The 18,825-nt window shown below is 36.3% G+C and overlaps 1 protein-coding gene across 4 annotated transcripts in view; it reads left to right on the top strand.

Moving 5' to 3' along the window:
- Window positions 1–18,825, top strand: part of LOC134654559 (brain tumor protein) — a 532,623-nt gene that overhangs the window by 347,459 nt on the left and 166,339 nt on the right. For 3 of the 4 annotated variants that reach the window (XM_063510019.1, XM_063510014.1, XM_063510016.1), the window contains one exon: window positions 6,098–6,176. Coding sequence is in view for 1 of the 4 variants with exons in the window: in XM_063510014.1 (XP_063366084.1) it covers window positions 6,098–6,176 (79 nt within the window). In the remaining 3 variants the exon portion in view is untranslated. Of the gene's footprint in view, window positions 1–6,095; window positions 6,177–18,825 lie in introns of all 4 variants that reach the window. The other variant, XM_063510017.1, reaches the window with a different exon arrangement.

Below are 18,825 nucleotides of genomic sequence, written 5' to 3'. Positions count from 1 at the left end.
TAGTTTATATATATTTTATTTATTTATGTAATTTATAAGTATAGTTTGCTTTTTTTAACTCACTCAATATATTTTCTCTCTCTGCACCAATTGAAGGTATCTCTGTTTGGCCCTATGGTTGACTGGTAGAGAATGCCATTTGGCATTAAGTCCGCCATTTGTACATTGTTGTATATATTTTGTGCAATAAAGTTTAAATAAAATAAAATAAATAAATAAATACTCCATATAAAAAAATATGCTGGAGTTCTGGAATACATTTTTCGAATAGCATCTCATGCTTATCTCTATTAAGTATATCTATATAATCTTTGCGCTAGCATTATGCTTAGTTAGCAGCGCTCCAAAATGCTGCATAAGCTATATCCATTTTAACCGAATTTCCTCTCCTTTGAAGGGAATTTATCAAGTAATTGATACGACAAGAAGTATCCGGATCTCCAAGTAAATATGGAAGTTTGGATCCCCTTAATTTAGTTGAACGTAATTTCGCCGCTTTTATATGCTTTTGTGTATAAACATAATGGTATTAGAATCTCTTTGAAGTTAACTTTGTTATTTATTTATTATTTGGAGTTATTTATGTTTAGTACTTATTTTCAATGGATATATAAGTTACTTGATAGTTCGTTAGAAACAGATGAGTCACAGCTTCCCATTTCTGTTTATGTAAATTCTCAGTATACTTAATCACTACATAGTATAAAACAAAGTCGCTTCCCGCTGTCTGTCTGTCCCTATGTAAGTATGCTTAGATCTTTAAAACTACGCAACGGGTTTTGATGCGTTTTTTTTTAAATAGATAGAGTGATTCAAGAGGAAGGTTTATGTATGTCGGCGGCCGATCGTAAGATCAGGCATATCGTGAAATTCCTAGGCATATCGTGAAACGTGAAAATCTTTGACCCGTTCCCTGAGTCGACGCTCCTACTTCTGGGCAGTTTGCCCTTCGGGCATCTAAAGCAACCTAACAAACCTATCAAGGTGCTCACAAATCGCTAAACGCGGCTCTATTGACAAGGCGTTAAAGTGCGTGTTCAGATATTTTGGAGCACCTTGGCGGCTCCGATATATCTTATGGCGACATTAGCGACTCTACAATACAGATTAAACACCACAAAAACCACAAAAACAAAACATAATAAACCATAAAATTCGAATTCAACAATAGACCGTTACCTCACCTAACATTTTAATTCCTAACTTAACATTCACAAATTAAATCGTCCAATACATTTGGTGTTAATGTATTTGTAGGCATTTGGTTAATGGAATCGTTCGTATTTCAAAATAGCTGATGCCGTCCCTGTTCTACGTTTCGTTACGCTGATAGGTGAGAAAGGGAGGGATTTAGTGCGTCGGTTTAGAAATGATGGCGTGGGTGATAATGAAGTTCTAACGACGCCGATAACGCGACCTTCCTTCGGTGTATTCCACAGAACATTATTAAAGAGGTTAGAATGGCTATCGCGCGCAGTTAGTATCGGAACCGGTGTCGCCGCTCGTTCCTCTCCACATTTACTAACACTCGCGCAACGGTAGTAATAACTTGTGTGCCTGGTGAATGGATAAAGTAAAGTAAAGTAAAGTATTTATTAATTGTAAACTGTGTACATAAGATGTCATAAACATGAGATATCGAATCAACAGTTGCCCATTTCGAGCATACAATATGATCTTAAAACTACTAACTATACTAGCTTACTGACTAACTTATACTTAACAAACTGGTGATTCCAGAAAAAACTCATTTAGGTTGTAAAATACATTTTCAATTAACCAATTTTTTAATTTTAATTTAAAGCGATTCCCCTCCAACATTTTTATTTCAACTGGCAGGGCGTTAAAAACTCGTATTGCAGTATTTAATGTACTTCTGTAAAACATTGAGTTGTTTGATTTTGGACATACAAGATTAAATCTGTACTGCTCTCTAAGATTATCTCTCTGCGAGGACATTTTTCTAAAATAGCCGTCATTATTTTTTACAAAGAGGCAAAGTTCTAGGATGTATATTCCAGTAAGAGTAAGAAACCGCTTTTCTCTAAACACATTGCGTAAGGATTGTTCAGTATGCATGCGATATATTGTACGTAAGCATCGTTTTTGTAGGATAAATGTACTTTGGATGTCCACCGAGTTCCCCCAGAAAATGATACCGTATGTTAGCAACGAAAACACATTACCATAATAAGACTTTTTGGCAACATCCTCAGAGCAAGTTCCTGAGAGTACTGACAGGGCATAACACTGGCTGGAAATCAACTTATTTATTTTAGTAATATGCGCCTTCCAATTCAAAAAAGTGTCTATAGTAATGCCAAGAAAAGATATACTATTTACTTCTTCAATCAAAGTCCCACTTTCTGCAACATTCAAACATAGAGAAGGTGTTTTATAGTTTCTGAAACTAATAAGTTTTGTTTTGGTTAGGATAACTTTTAGATTAAGAGTTTCAAGCCATTTGATAACTTTGAGAAGGGTGTTATTAATATTTTGTTCCAATTGCTCAGTGCTCGATTTATCACCTGAAAACAGTATTGTTGCGTCGTCTGCAAACAAAACACATAATTCATTAACGACTTTTGGGAGCTCGTTAATGTATATCAGAAACAGTGTAGGTCCTAAGACGCTACCCTGTGGAACCCCTCCTCCTCCTGGATACGCCTCCTTTAGACAGATTTGATGTCTGGCTTCTTAATCTGAAGGTTATTGTGGCGCAAAAAGGCATGTTTACTTCGTTTTCGGTCAGCGCGGGCGAGTAGCATGCGAGCGTTTGCTCAAAACCCCGCGGCAACACGTACCCTGCTCGCATCGCCATTCTAGCTTGTTCTGTGGTGTATTCCCATCGCACCTAGCCGTCGCGTCAATACTAGTACCAAGGAGAATTTGATATAGAGGCGGATTGTCAAAGTACATTTTGTAGCCACAGTAAATTTACTGCCATCTTTCGACACATGATTATAACTTTTAGAACGCCATTTGACTTTGATCCTTGTTCTTTCACTGATAATATGTGATACAAAACTTAAAATGTGATTTACCTGACAAATTCTTAATAACTACTTACGCAAATTATATCATACGAAATCTATCAACCTACTGTATTATTTTCAATTTATTATCGGCTACGGCGTGTATATGACACCGTAAGATTGTGAACCCGTTAGTTTACAATCTAACGTAGGTTAGGTTAGTTTATAATCTCCCTGCCGTCAGTTTATAATTTAACTATAGCGAGATTATAATCTGACGAGTGTTTCTAGTTACGGTGACATAATAACAAATAACAAAATAATCTTCCACGCGTTATCCCGGCATTTTGCTACGGCTCATGGGAACCTAGGGTCCGCTTGGCAACTAATCCCAGTAATTGGCGTGGGCACTAGTTTTTACGAAAGCGACTGCCATCTGACCTTCCAACCCAGAGGGTAAACTAGGCCCGTATTGGGATTAGTCTGGTTTCCACACGATGTTTTCCTTCACCGAAAAGCGACTGGTATATATCAAATGATATTTCGTACATAAGTTCCGAAAAACTCATTGGTACGAGCCGGGGTTCGAACCCGCGACCTCCGGATTGCAAGTCGCACGCTCTTACCGCTAGGCCACGATGAATGTGTTGCATATACACGTACAATAAAATGTGCATGACCCATTTCACTAATTTATACTGGTTTTTCTAAGTCCAGTATTTAGCTATGGGAATATCAGCTGGTCCTTTATGGAGGTTATTTCCGAACGTCTGGTGAATTTGAATAATTTAACGTCGTTAATGCTAAATGATTCGTAGATTGGATTTTAACAAATTGTTATTACGATTTTAACGCTTTTGCCGAAAGACCGCGATTTATGCTATACTAGGGCATTTATAAATGACAAGAACTTGGTTTTAGTGTAACCTTCGCAAAACTAACGTTTTTAGGGTTCCGTAGCCAAATGGCAAAAAACGGAACCCTTATAGATTCGTCATGTCTGTCTGTCTGTCTGTCTGTCTGTCTGTCCGTCTGTCTGTCCGTCCGTATGTCACAGCCACTTTTCTCCGAAACTATAAGAACTATACTGTTGAAACTTGGTAAGTAGATGTATTCTGTGAACCGCATTAAGATTTTCACACAAAAATAGAAAAAAAAACAATAAATTTTTGGGGTTCCCCATACTTCGAACTGAAACTCAAAAATTTTTTTTTCATCATACCCATACGTGTGGGGTATCTATGGATAGGTCTTTAAAAATGATATTGAGGTTTCTAATATCATTTTTTTCTAAACTGAATAGTTTGCGCGAGAGACACTTCCAAAGTGGTAAAATGTGTGTGTCCCCCCCTGTAACTTCTAAAATAAGAGAATGATAAAACTAAAAAAAATATATGATGTACATTACCATGTAAACTTCCACCGAAAATTGGTTTGAACGAGATCTAGTAAGTAGTTTTTTTTTTATACGTCATAAATCGCCTAAATACGGAACCCTTCATGGGCGAGTCCGACTCGCACTTGGCCGCTTTTTTTTTATAGTTGTCCATGGAAAAATTATGAAGGTGTCCTGGCGATTCTTACTGGGATAGCTTACTTAAATAAGCTACTACGCCTATGTACAGATGTAGTGCAAATTTTATCCATCATATTTTCACGGAAACGTACGAACGTGTCTTGCTATTTTAGTCAGTCTCGGTTCATAAAATACCATGACAAATAGTAAGTAAGTAGAAGTAGCATGACAAATACTAACGTTTCCGAGAAAATACGAAGGAAAACAATTATGCACTACATCTGTATCTGTTATAAAATAAATTGTAATAAAATATCACGATTGAAGTCTAGTCTGCCAGGCACGATGCATTTTCAGGGCATGAACGTAAACATACATAAACAATGCTAACATTACCTAACCTAACCTAACAATAACCTAAATACCACGACTTTTTCTCCTAATGCTGTATCGAGTCAAGAATCCAATAAAGATTCAACAAACTTATTTATACCGTTGTTCAAATAGAGAACTACCATTTCTACATACAGACCTCTTGTGTCACTTAGATAGTGTCGCCGTTTTCGACGGTAAACTTAACTTTGTTAGTTTTAAAGACAGCGATCCTTAGCCGTTATTCCAGAGCGCAAACGAGTCGAGAGCTCAACAGTACCAGTGTATATGCGCTTTTCGGTCGCGTATAGTTGTTATGAATGTCGAGGTCGTATTTACGCTGGTTTTCAAGACCTTTGGGTTTAAATGCGCTCTGTAGGCAATTACAATACTTAGCCTTCTCCGATCACGTCGGTTGGTTGCTACCTGAGTTTTTTACGGCCCAAGGCCGAGACGGTTGGTAATAGTCCCAACGGACGTGTCCTGTGTTCTGTTATTGAATAGCATAACGCTTATTTTTCTGTTTTTGTCGGTAGTAGCCGTTAAAGCAGATTTTAAAGCCTGTATAATTGTATATGTACACTTCGGTTAGTGATTATACATATAGTTACAACTCCAATCGGTAAGATTTCTACAAAGGGGTGTAATGTAGGCACGAACTAACACTTTTCACTACTACGCACTACTCATTGGTATGTTAAATAGAAATAATAGAATAGATGCGTTGTCTACGGTTATTTTTTTTTGGTCTTTTGTAGACTACTGTCAAATTTTGTCTGTTCAAAACAAAACATGAACTTAATGTTGGCACGCTTAAGTTGAATGTAAGGATACACTGATCAGTGCTTAAGTATAGTAAAGTTTAATAATTCGTTTTACGTTTAGATTTGTGACAATTATTTTTGGAATAGCTTTTTTATTTATGGTTTGATCCTATATTTCAAATTCATACTTATTCAGCTCTATGCATATCGAAAAAGAAAGTGGGTCCATGCAGTTTACGTTGTAAAGAATGCTGTCCAATATCCATACTACGAGTTTGACACTGACATATTCGCTAGCGACTGCGTAAATTAACAATGCATCTCCCTCAAGCAAGAAGCACTGCGTTTATGTTGACGCAGTTGCTAGCGTTTCAGGGCGTGTATAACTAATAGTGAGGGTACAGGTACACTCTAGTTCCTATATTTATCAATCGAAGTTGTCTAATAAATATGTCTTCTTATTGTTACAGATTTCGCTCAGCGGCGCCGACGGTCGCGGCGCGTTAAACGCCAACCATGCATTAGATATCGCACAAACGATATCGAAACGTGAGTGTTAAACTTTTCTTCTCTTAAGATTTTATTGGAAACTATATTTATTTGGAAACCTGCCGTTAAATAGTGACGATTTTGTGCAACCGACCCTAACTGGACAAGCTTTAGGAATCCCCCCGAGATAGAATACCAGTTTCTCATATTTAACTACACAAACGGGATCTCCGCGATATAGTTTCATTGTTTTTACCTTAAATTCTGACGTTTCAGCTGAGTTGCACCAGCTGTTGTCACGGAACCCCGCGCGCTGCTGGCTGCTGCGGGTTGTGGGCGGTAGACCCGTTTGTGTAATTAAAGGCTTCGTCACACAGGCGCGTTTTCCGGGCGGGGTGTGAGTGTTTTATATGTAAAACTGGCGCGCCCCGCTCACTCGTCGCCCGGAAAACGCGCCTGTGTGACGAAGCCTTATATTTGTGTACAAAACGCGAGAGTTTAAAGTGTGATACCCGTTCCTGGGGCATTGGGTCACTGCGTCTCAAAATGATGACATGGACATATTGGACATAGATATAGGGAGCGTAATAGGGCGCTATCAGTGAAAAGCAACATGTTGATCCGCAGGTTTGCAAAATGCCAACAGGACATGTTCAATAGGAAAAATTTACAAAATTCTTCGTGCTTAACGCCCTTCAGCTTCACGTCAAACTTTCGTGAGACATATTTTAAATTGTTTAGACGACAACGATTTCACTCAGTGGATTTTTTTTTTGTACAAATTGCAGCCGCCGCGAGCACTCGAGCCTGAGGAAGGGCCCGAAACATGTCGCCAATAGCGACTCAAAATGCAAGTGAGTGAAACCGTTGCCGTCTAAACAGCCCTTCACGTCTTTACTAGATATCAATGATTGGAGTTTTCGTGAGCGAAGAAACCCTAAAAGAAAATACCGACGAACATCAGATTCGGCAACAAAAGCGAAAATCATTGTTTGAACATCAAATTAATCCATTGTATTAAGTTTTACACGGATTCTCCATTTCTCGAGCTATTGTAATATTTGTAATTCTTATAATGAAGTTAGTTAACTCTTTATTGTACAAAAAGACATATTAAAACTAACATACAAGTAGTGAGAAGTACAAAGGCGAACTTATCCCTATGAGGGATCTCTTCCAGTTAACCTTTGAGTAGATGAGAGGAGAAAGTGAAAAGAGGGCGACGAATGCAGCAAAATGTACAACAAGGTACCAAAAAGTTAAAGGGTATAAATACATACAAAATTTATAGGAAAAACATACATATATTACACAAAAAGGAATGGGGAAAATACACTAAAAATTGGAAAGAATTAGAAAAATATAAAGCAAATATACAATAGAAATATAGACAAATTAATCAGCCAAATCAGATAACTATAGCTTCTTTAACTTCTCCTTGAACGACGCAACCGATTGTGCCTGTCTGAGCGAAACAGGCAGAAGTTTTCGTGTTAGCTTAATTAATGCTTTTCGATTGAATTACAATAATTATACCAGTTCTGAAATTCGGCAATAAAATCTGGAAAAAATTAGGTAATACTTTTATTTATCTTCTTTGTTTTTTTTTTCTTCGTCAAGAGGACATTAATACAAATCAGCTACAGGCTTCGTCACCTACTAACAAATTATGTAATCCGCAACAGGCTTTGGCATATTATTTATTATGTTACTAGATTACATATTTACTGGTGATATATTTATTATATTAGGTCGGACCGCCTATCTTTTAAATAAGCTTTGTCAATTACTGACCTAATTTTAACTTGTATTTAATCATTATTTGTGACGTTATCGATAAAAAGGGACCTTATTGTCGATGGCGCTTACGCCATTATTAACGATGCGTCGATATAAATACAATTCCGCGCGACGCTGTGCGGCGTAAGCGCCATCGACAATAAGGTCCCTTTTCATAGATAATGCCCCATTTTTGTAGTAGTTACTATAAATCTCAATTTCATGACACAGATTTCCACGAATTACCTAAATAGCTCACAGGAACATATTGATCCAACAGGTTCAACACAAATACCTATATGTATACAACACGCGCTAACTGATTGTCGTTAGTACGTACTTGTCGGAATTATCGCCTATTCACCTACATGTCGTTGACCTCCACATAACAATAACGGCGACTGATCAATAGTAAATCTTATATCCTTGCATTAAAGTTCATGGTCAGTTAACTATGTTGATATCTAGAGACTATTATTCGCAACGGCCATCCTAGAATCGTTACCGTAAAACCATATAATCGGATACTACAACTATGGTCCACAGTGTCACTTCGTAATTAAGTATCAAAATGTACTTTTACCAGTACATATGGGGCGTAAAATAGCACTTTTCGTGCGTATGTCGAAACTTTAAAGTGCCATATGTACTGTAAAACGTTGTTCGATACACGTTTCGAAATACATAGTTATTTTCGATACAAGTGCGAAAAAGAGGAAATTAGAAACGAGTGGCGATAAATTAAAACACGACCGAAGGGTGTGTTTTAAATCGACACGAGTTGCGAATTTCCTATTCGCACGTGTATCGAACAACGTTTTACAGTAGGTACATATGGCACTTTAAAGTGCTATTTTACGCACTAGTGTGGAAAAGTAGCCCCATATGTACTGTAAATAACTATTTTGTAGTACATATCTGAGTTTTTTCTCTTTTGTATGAAAATATGCCTCATCAGAATTACTTCATTCAAATAATAGTCAAGCCTAAACTCAAGTTAATTTTGGACTATACTTGGGTAGTTTTACGTTATGTTATGTATAGTCTAACCTATTATTACAAACAGTCGCTATAAATCTTACGGGCCGATTTAGAATAGGCCTCAGATCATTGTCGAGGCATAATGCTTTAATGAATTAACGGTTTGTGTAGGATGTATTATAATAAGCTGTACGTTTTGATTGAACGCTTTTGAAATGGAATCCCGCTTGATAATATACTAAACTTGATAATTCTAAGATGACAAGGTGTATCTACACAAACTATCATTTTTAGGTACCTAAATAGTTTATCGTTCTTTTCTTGTTGAGGAAGGCGTCAAAGTCGTCCCGCCATCTCTGCCTGGGCCTGTCCCGCCCACGCTTCTTCATCGGCATCCACTTGGTGGCTATAATTATTAGCCCACCTATCCGGATCATCGTCATTACAAAACTGTAAACCGTGTCCACTCTTCTTGATGTTTGTCGATGTACGATTATCTTCTCAACTTGGCTAGGCCATGACATGCACAAGTTTAGAAACCTAACATAGTTAAAACATCAACTCAACGCCCTGCGCGGAAGATTTAGCCCAGCCATTGCATAACTAAACTCAAAAACACTCAAAACTCCTATAGACAGCCATAACTTCAGAGGCGCCGTGTGGTAAATTAAATTATTCATCGCGGCTCTGAATTCATTATAATCCGTATGAAACTTCAACAGTTTGGGAGTAAATGCGTTATGTAGTTTACAACTCGGGGGATTAATTTTTAATAAACCTTTGCCGTGTCTACGCTTCTATATTCTTGTTAATGTTGGCTTTTGGTTTAATAAGTTGTTTTGTAGGCAAGGTTTTTATGCGCTTAAAGTTTCGGGGGCATTGTTGGGTTTAGTTTGGAGTTAATAATTAATTCTGATACGGATTTCAGCAGAGGTATATTCAATTATGGCGTTAGCATACAAATTCCAACGTTTGTGAAAACTGGCGTTAAGGCTGCCTTTCCATTGAGGTGGAGATGAGAGGAGACTTAGCTTCAGCGCTCGGTTGTCATCAACCAATGCTATTGGATGATACCGCACGTCTCCTCTCATCTCCGTCTCAGTGGAAAGGCAGCCTTAAGGATAAGTTCATCAAGGAAATTGAAGGAAACAGCCGCGACTACAACGGCGCAGCAACAGTAATGCAGCTACAGTTGCAACCAAACATTACGTTTACACTCGCGGCACAGAATAAATAATAGTACCTACTAGGTACAGAAGATTCACTCTCTAACAAAACGCGTCTATTACGACATATATGACCGCTAGGTGGCGCAAGCGCGAGCAGGCGTCCGTTCCATAGCGGTGCGCGGCAACTAACTATGAATAGACACCAAAATTGGTGTGGGCCGCATTATAGGTAGGATGTTACTTGTAGGTACTTGTAGCGACGCGACGAAATCGCGGAGTGAGCCACGCCTGCTCGCGGTAGCGATGAGCGGATGAGGGATGACTGCCTTTACGGTCTACAGACTAGAAAAGTACTTTACAATAAAATCACTACATACTATAAAATAAAGTCGCTTCCCGCTGTCTGTCTGTCTGTATGTATGCTTTGATCTTTAAAACTACGCAACGGATATTGATGCGTTTTTTTTTAATAGATAGTGATTCAAAGGAAGGTTTTAAATGTATAATTTGTTAATCGGGGCGAAGCCGGGTCGCTAGTAAACTATAAACGGGATAATGAGTTCAGGGGGCCTACCGCGAACCACGTTCGACGTGTTGCCTCCCTGTCACACTTACGTACGAATTTACAAGTGCAACAGAGAGGCAACACGTCGAACGTGGTTCGCGGTAGGCCCTCAGTACTATAAGTTACCTACGTGATACGTTTCGTAGCTCGTAGCTAGAATTTCCCGCGTCGTAGCGAAAACTCTTCGTAGCGCTTTGCTGTGACATCACGTCAGACAGTGAAATACTGAAATCAATTTACATATTGTGATATTTAACAAATCCATTAAAACCAAATCGCCGACTCTATGAAATTAAATTTAACATGAAAATAAATATGTTCTCGCTTTTATCAATATTATCATTTATTTCTTTGTTAGCACGCACCAAAATAATTAACTTTCATGATTACTTCCGTTAATTCGGAGCTCAAATAATAATTGTATTGTTATATTAACAATGAAAAATCAGAATCCATAAATTCGTAAACCAAAAAGTTCATTTAAAATCGAAACCGCTAAACTACCGAACAGTATTGAAAATTAATTTCCAGTTTAATGATTTATACTTTTGGACTTACGAATAATTTTAGAGTAAAACCGAACGCCAGATATAACCGCAGGCTGTTCGGATGTAATATTAATTTAACTTATTCATTCGGAAAAGGTATTATTGCTTAATTTACTATTATAATTAATTGTGTCCGCATTTTACTAGCGCTTTGGCCTTTCAGTGTTACTGAATACTTTCATTTCATTTTAATCAAGAGTTATTTTTTATTTGAAGTTGTATTTTTACAATACATATAAGGTTGTTTTAAACCATTGATCTGATTTACCCCCTAAAATGCGTTTTAAATTCATATTAGCTTTTTGCCCTTTTATCGCCCTGCTGAGAGTGCTGAGCAAAGGCCTGTCTTCAATACGAGTAGGTAAGAAAGTATTGGTCAGTTGGTATCTACTATCTGATGATTATCGGACAACAGTAGACCAAGTTTGTCTTTGAATTGACGAATTTGAATAATAAGTAATAGCATAATAAACTATCTTTAAGATATTATACGAACATTATACAAGAATAAACCTACACTCGTCGTTACACTGCATCATTTCATTAAAATATGGAAAGCGACCGAATCTGAAGCAAATAATAGATAAAACAAATAAACATGTTTCTCTAAATTAGTTTAGGTAGAATTATTATCAGATTTATTAACAAATAGCTTAATGAATCTGATAAAAATTCTTGTAACTAGCTTATAACAACTACAAATATATTTCATGGAAATTTAAACGTACCTATCTGTAAGGCGTAATACATTCCAGTCATCTTCATCATCGTTATTAATAGCTTGGATTTTTTAACTTATTATTTCTATCCTAAAATAAGACAATTTCTCTTGACTGATGGACAAAAATAATGCATGATGTTCATCAATTCATTATATTTAGAGATTAATACTATTAATTAATCTGTCAATTGCATTATGCCGCTTGAATCAAGTGCTAAGTGTGACTGGAAATACTTCAAATTCATTCATAACTACTTGAACGTCAAAGTTAAAAAAAAACTAGTTCGAGGATTAGAACTTAAAGTCTCAAGTAATCACTTCAGTGCCGACACACACCAGCCGTTCTGTCATTTTAAAGAAGGCCACATGTGTCCATATGTGGAACTTCTTACACATTGCCGAATAACAATAATTAATTATCGTTCAAATTACAACTTTACCGAAGAATATAAAAGGTTCAAATTGCAACAACAAATGTAGTTCGTTGTCAGCTCAATGATTTCAACTTTCATCGGGACTGAACTATTCCATTCATCTTTTTTTGTACTAAAGTTCAAGTGCGTGCTTAGAAAATGACAAAAACAGAAATTGTAGTAAATAAGGAGTTTAGAAGAACACGGAGCTTTGATGCTTAATTTGACGGTCGAATGGGAGTTATAAGTTTAGAATAGTCGCGTGTGTTGATACATTTAATGAATGAAATCTTTATTTCAGGCATATACATAAATACCTTAAAACTAGCATAGTATAAAATTATAACAAAACACAAAAAATCATATTATGATTGCGATCCATTACGCAACCCCGCAGTGTCAGGGAGCCGGCCGCGGAACCGCCGAAACTTGACACCCTTAACTCCTCCTTCGCTAATCGCTAGATCGCTAGATGTTCAGTCGGATTTAAGATTGACATTTCTGTCCTTATACTACACACGTGTTACATCGAAGCAAACTGTAGCTTAAATATCTGTACACGTCACAGCGATAGTGCATATTTGGATATCATGAGACAATTTCTCTACTGTTAAAATATGTTGGAAGTAGACTTGCTTTTCGAACATTATCGACGCAGGGACGTAACACTTCAAAGCGAAATTAATGGCTCTCGACGACACGCCTCCAATTATAATTAAGAGGATACGGGAGCTGAGATTTAAATATTTTAGGTAAACATACCCGTCTCGCTAATGGAAGCGGCTCCTAAAACTAGTGCGATAAGGACAAGGCGAAAAACCCTGCATAATAATCTCAAAAAACGAGGTTTCGTACTCGACTGTTTCCTCCCCCAAAACTTAACCAAATGTGTCGAAATTTTGAGATCTAAATGGTAATGAAATTATCTTCGACGGACCGTTTTGCTTTTTTGGCTAATTGATATCAGTTTTGAATACCACGCCTCTCATTGCGGCATAGCCAATTAGGCCATTTTGGCAATTTTTGAAGGGCTTTAGCGCCTTAAAAAACAAAAATATCAAAAAAAGCAAAACGGTCCGACACAGATATTGACAATATTAATCTGTGTTGAAAAAATCATTGCTCTAGCTTCAAAACCCACGGAGGAAACAGTCGAGTACGTTTGTATGGAGAAATGACCACTCCTGTTGGCTCTTAACAGTAATATATAGTAGGGTTTGCTCCCGGGAAATACCGGTACCGAAAGTACCGGGAATTCCCGGGATTTAGAGCCAAGCAAAGAACCGGGATTTCAAAATTAAATTCCCGGTACTCCCGGGATTTTCGGGACTAAAATTTCCGGTACAATATTTGACTGCAATATTTGCTACTTGCAATATTTGTTACTTAGCATGAAATATAATGTTTTATAAAGAAAATAAATATATTTTATCAATCTAAGGCTGCTGGTAATACTTTTACGGCTGACCACTATTAAAATAAATTAAAAAAAAAAGTCAATGGGTTTGACAATGCCGACAATATAAAATTGCGTAATTTGATACTTTAAGGGCATAAATGTTTGTACGATAAATAATTTTATACGAACAATTAGTTATTTCATATTTGTATACTAACTAGAAGCAAAAATAGAGACAATTTTGTAATTAATAAAATACTACTTTTAATTCAAATACGGTATAAGAAACTCACATATGATAATGATATTTTAAATGAATTAATAATTCTGACTGAATAATTTCTTGATTTGTCGTATTGATAGTTCTGTTATTATAGTATGTTCGAAGGTCCATAGCCCATTTTGACCGCATGCGAAAATTATCATTTTTTTTATCCTTTTTCACAAAACGTCTTACATATTTAAAAAAAAAATGAAGATATAACTGAGCCACAATTCAGTTTTTGCCAATCAACAAAGATAGTAAAAATATCATGTAGTTTAGGAAAAAAAAATTATACTAATGATTGTGCGACTTAAAGACACATATTATGGTATAAAAGAAGTGTGTACCTTCACTGTGCTACTTTTTTATTGTTTTAAGAAAGATTCGTGGTCGTTTTGCTTTTTTTTTTACTGAAAATTGATGTGAAAACTGATTTTTGAAGGCAGTCCCGAAAGTACCGAAAATACCGGGAAATCCCGGTTCCATTTTTGCCCGGTACCGAAAATCCCGGTTCTTTTAAACAGTACCGGTTCTGCAATCCCTAATATATAGTTCTCATACATATGGATACGCGATACCCCAGCGTAATTACACCGTTTCAATCAAAGTTATATCAATTTAGTATTAAGAACACGTAAATGCAATATACCCCGAGAACTGCAAATATATGTACACGTTCTTCAATTAATGCTCGAGATGGGGCGGGCGGTGATTAAGTACTAGTCAAAATTAGTAGTTCATATGTACGATGTACGTTTTGTCGAATAGTGCGTGACGACATAGCATTTAAAATCTTGTATTGTATGAAATAGTAATGGATGGAGAAAAGAATTACTGACCATTTTAAGACTTTGCATTTAATTTTAACTAGATTACTCCATTTAGTACGCGTAATATAATACGGCGGAAACATAATGTAGTTTCTAAAAGCTTTTACCTGAATATACGACTGCATAAACATTCACTTGAATCTCACTACTACATACTTATTTACGTAACCTATATGTATGTCCTGCGAGCCAACTGTGGCATACAGTACGCATGAATACAAACGACGTGGGTAAGTTCCCTAGTAAGAGTATTGAACTACATTTTAATACGGCGAATTTATGTATAATATTACGTCACTTACAGACGCTCGATACGAGTACGCAATAGTACGCATAGCTTCAGCCGACTCGCCTCCACATCACTTATTAATATACATAACAAAGATTCGCAGTACACACCATTTACATAATCTCTCTGGGAATTTCACTTTATGTCATAATTTATACCTTAACCTATATACCTTGCTAATGAAGTAATAAAGTCTATATTCGAATAGCCTTGTTATGAAGCGGGGCATGTGTATTCAGAGCTTACAGAGCGCAGGCTTTCTATTAAAGTTAGCCAGTGTAAGAGTAACTTTATAATCTGTAACAACTATGTGTTATGTTATGTGTGCGCAGTTATACTAGTTCGGTTCTGTATTAATGGAATATAGTTATTTAATTTTTGATGTCAGATGGCAGGTTGAATGGGGTTAGTAGCCTATACTATGATATAACTTTCATCATTTAATATTACTGTCGAACTGAAGTAAACACAAAGTGCGTTTGATTTAAGCTCTCGTTTTCTTGATGTAGGATTAGAAGGTGTTGCTGTTCATAAACATGAGCTGCTTACAATACATATATGTAATGTAAACCGACCACAACACAATATAGGGATGTTGCCTGTATTAAAATATGTAAATTATTTCACACTATGCCCGAAATAAAGCACCAGAATAGTATTTTATGCAACCGTTGTTTAAGAGAGGTCAAAAAAGGCGAGTGGCGTGAGTAACAATTTGAGGCGAACACGAGTATTTATTGACTTAGTTGAACAACGTTGCATACAATACTTTTTCTACGACCAAGCACTTTGAAATAAAATTGTAAATTCTACAAATATTTTTCATTCAAGAAGCAGCAAAGAGTGGAGGGTACGGGCGGGAAAAGAATGAATGAAATAAAAAAACATGTCTATGGTTCACTTATTTGTCAGAGATGACAATTAAAATTAGGTTGGCAACAATGTATTTCATACAATAATATTTTTTACGTGGTGATTAACTGATTACACGAAGTATCGTAAAAGTGCCAAAAAGATACTGCGTGTATGCACAAATACTTTTTTGGGGAACAGACTAAAGACTTGTCTTGACAACTGTATAAGAGGGTTTAAAGGTGTGTGCACGACCCTTTAAATGACAAATAAAAGTACGGAAGTAGAAAAAATATTATAAAGACCTATATCGCAGTTATATTCATACACAATTTCTGGTTAAAGACATTTATTTACTCAAAAGAAACGTTACATTTCACTTAATGAGTAGGTAGTTTACAATGTAAACAAGTAGAAGTTATGACGATTTGTGAGCGTCTACATAACTACATAAACATAGGTGTAGCAGTAAAAAACAATAGGTATATCAAAACGAAGTAACTAGAACTTATAAGTACTAAGTGAGAGTTTGTTAAGTACATATGTATATTCATATTATTTATTTATTTACTTATTTACTAACAGACAATAAAAACATGACCCAAATATACATTTATAATTTTTGTTTTTCCTATTACTCTTTTTTTTTATAAATTAGCAGAGAGAAGGTAGGAGTACACTAAACATTATTAATATTATTCGCATTGGCACCGGACGACCGGCCGGTTTCTAGGCTCGCGGTAAGATGTTGTGTTGGCCAGGGCCGTATTTAGATAACCGGGATTTCAGAGAGTATATGGGATTTTTATTTATTCTTGAATATTGAAAAACTTGGCGCGTCTTTAATATTTTTGGGAAGGTCGTTGTACATCTGTGCACCTTGGTATGTTATATTTTTATTACCAACGTTTTTAGTTCGCGGGAAAGTTAGGCATAAATTATTTGCACTTCGGGGAATTCTTTGGCCACTTTCTTTTTTTGTTTTAAATGAGATTTGACAGTGTATTTTTTTGTGTAGTATGTTTCTTATTAGTATAATGGTGTTTAAAATTTCTAAAATATAACCGTCATTGTTCTGTTTTTCATATAAGAAGATTCCATAGAGTATAGACAGTTCGAAAAAGCGGCCAAGTGCGAGTCGGACTCGCCCATGAAGGGTTCCGTATTTAGGGGATTTATGACGTATTAAAAAAAACTACTTACTAGATCTCGTTCAAACCAATTTTCGATGGAAGTTTGCATGGTAATGTACATCATATATTTGTTTTTGTTTTATCATTCTCTTATTTTAGAAGTTACAGGGGGGGGGGGGGGGACACATTTTACCACTTTGGAAGTGTCTCTCTCGCAAACTATTCAGTTTAGAAAAAAATGATATTAGAAACCTCAATATCATTTTTGAAGACCTATCCATAGATACCCCACACGTATGGGTTTGATAAAAAAAAATGAGTTTCAGTTCTAAGTATGGGGAACCCCCAAAATTTATTGTGTGGAAATCTTAATGCGGTTTACAGAATACATCTACTTACCAAGTTTCAACTGTATAGTTCTTATAGTTTCGGAAAAAAGTGGCTGTGATATACGGACGGACAGACAGACAGACATGACGAATCCATAAGGGTTCCGTTTTTTGCCATTTGGCTACGGAACCCTAAAAAGAAACTGATTTGACTAATCAGTAGTGTCCGACCGAAGGTTCGGTTTCGGTTTCGGCCAGTTTCGGCCAAAAAATCATGTTTCGGCCGTAGTTTCGGTTTCGGCCAAAAAACGGCCGAACCTTTCGGCCGGGCCGAAACATACGCAATGGTACTTCGTTCTATGAAACTGAACTATGTGACAAAGACCCACAATACCCACGTTGGTTGATATTTACCAAAGTTCCGAAAAACTCATTGGTATGAGCCGGGGTCTGTAGTGTTTGTACCTGCGACCTTTGGATTGAAAGTCGCACGCTCTTACTCACCGCTAGGCCAGGCCACCAGTGCTCAAGGGAATAATAAGAAAACTATTGAAATAAAAATAAATGTGGATTATTTGTGTAATATTACTCGTTAGCGGTTTAGGTATAAGGTATAAGTAAGTAAATGTTTTGACAAACTGATTTTAATTTCAGACACATAAGCCAAGAAATAAAGACATTAGAACTTAGAACCGTTTAATGGTGATTTTAAGACCAAACTTTGCAATTATTTTCTATCGAGCATCGAGCCGATGTCGTTCAATCATGTATCGAGTGCGGCAACGGTCTTAAAATATAATAAATATTTATTAACATAGGTATAAATATATTTTTTGCTTTACTAAATCAAATAGCTTTTGTTAAAAGGGGCTACCTGCGGTTTTTATCGATTTTTGACAAGTTTTGAATCCTATCTCCTACTTTTGCACTACAGATAGATTTTTATAAGACAAACGGCTATCGGTTCTTCAATCTTTATCTCCATTATTGTCTACCGGATTTTGAAAGAAATTGATACTATTTTATGATTTTTTTAAACATTGTCTAAAAGAACACTTTTTTCGTATCTAGATTGCTGTGAAGGATATTACTTATACGAAATCTACTTACATATTTGGGTTCGTCTTTGACGTGTCGTAAAACGGTCTAGGGTTTTATTTTAAACGAATTAACACAAAAGTTATGGCCAGAAAACCAGTTTTTGGCCTTAAATTGTTCAACTTTGATGCCAAATATCTCGAAGACAATGAACTTTGAAGTAAATATGGAATACTATATTGCTTAAAGCCGTTGCTGTTAATATGATAACTTGATAAGCTACAAAAAACATAAGAAAACTAAGGGATTCAGATCGAAGGTCATTGGCGTGGCGGAACCCCTTAAGTAACATCAATTTCAAGGACATTGGGTGTTGACAGCCCCTTAATATGAGTTTA

This window comes from Cydia amplana, chromosome 15, assembly GCF_948474715.1.
Source record: "Cydia amplana chromosome 15, ilCydAmpl1.1, whole genome shotgun sequence".
Lineage (NCBI taxonomy): Eukaryota > Metazoa > Arthropoda > Insecta > Lepidoptera > Tortricidae > Cydia > Cydia amplana.
Note: the sequence above shows the minus strand (reverse complement) of the source record. Positions and strands in the feature narration are given on the sequence as shown.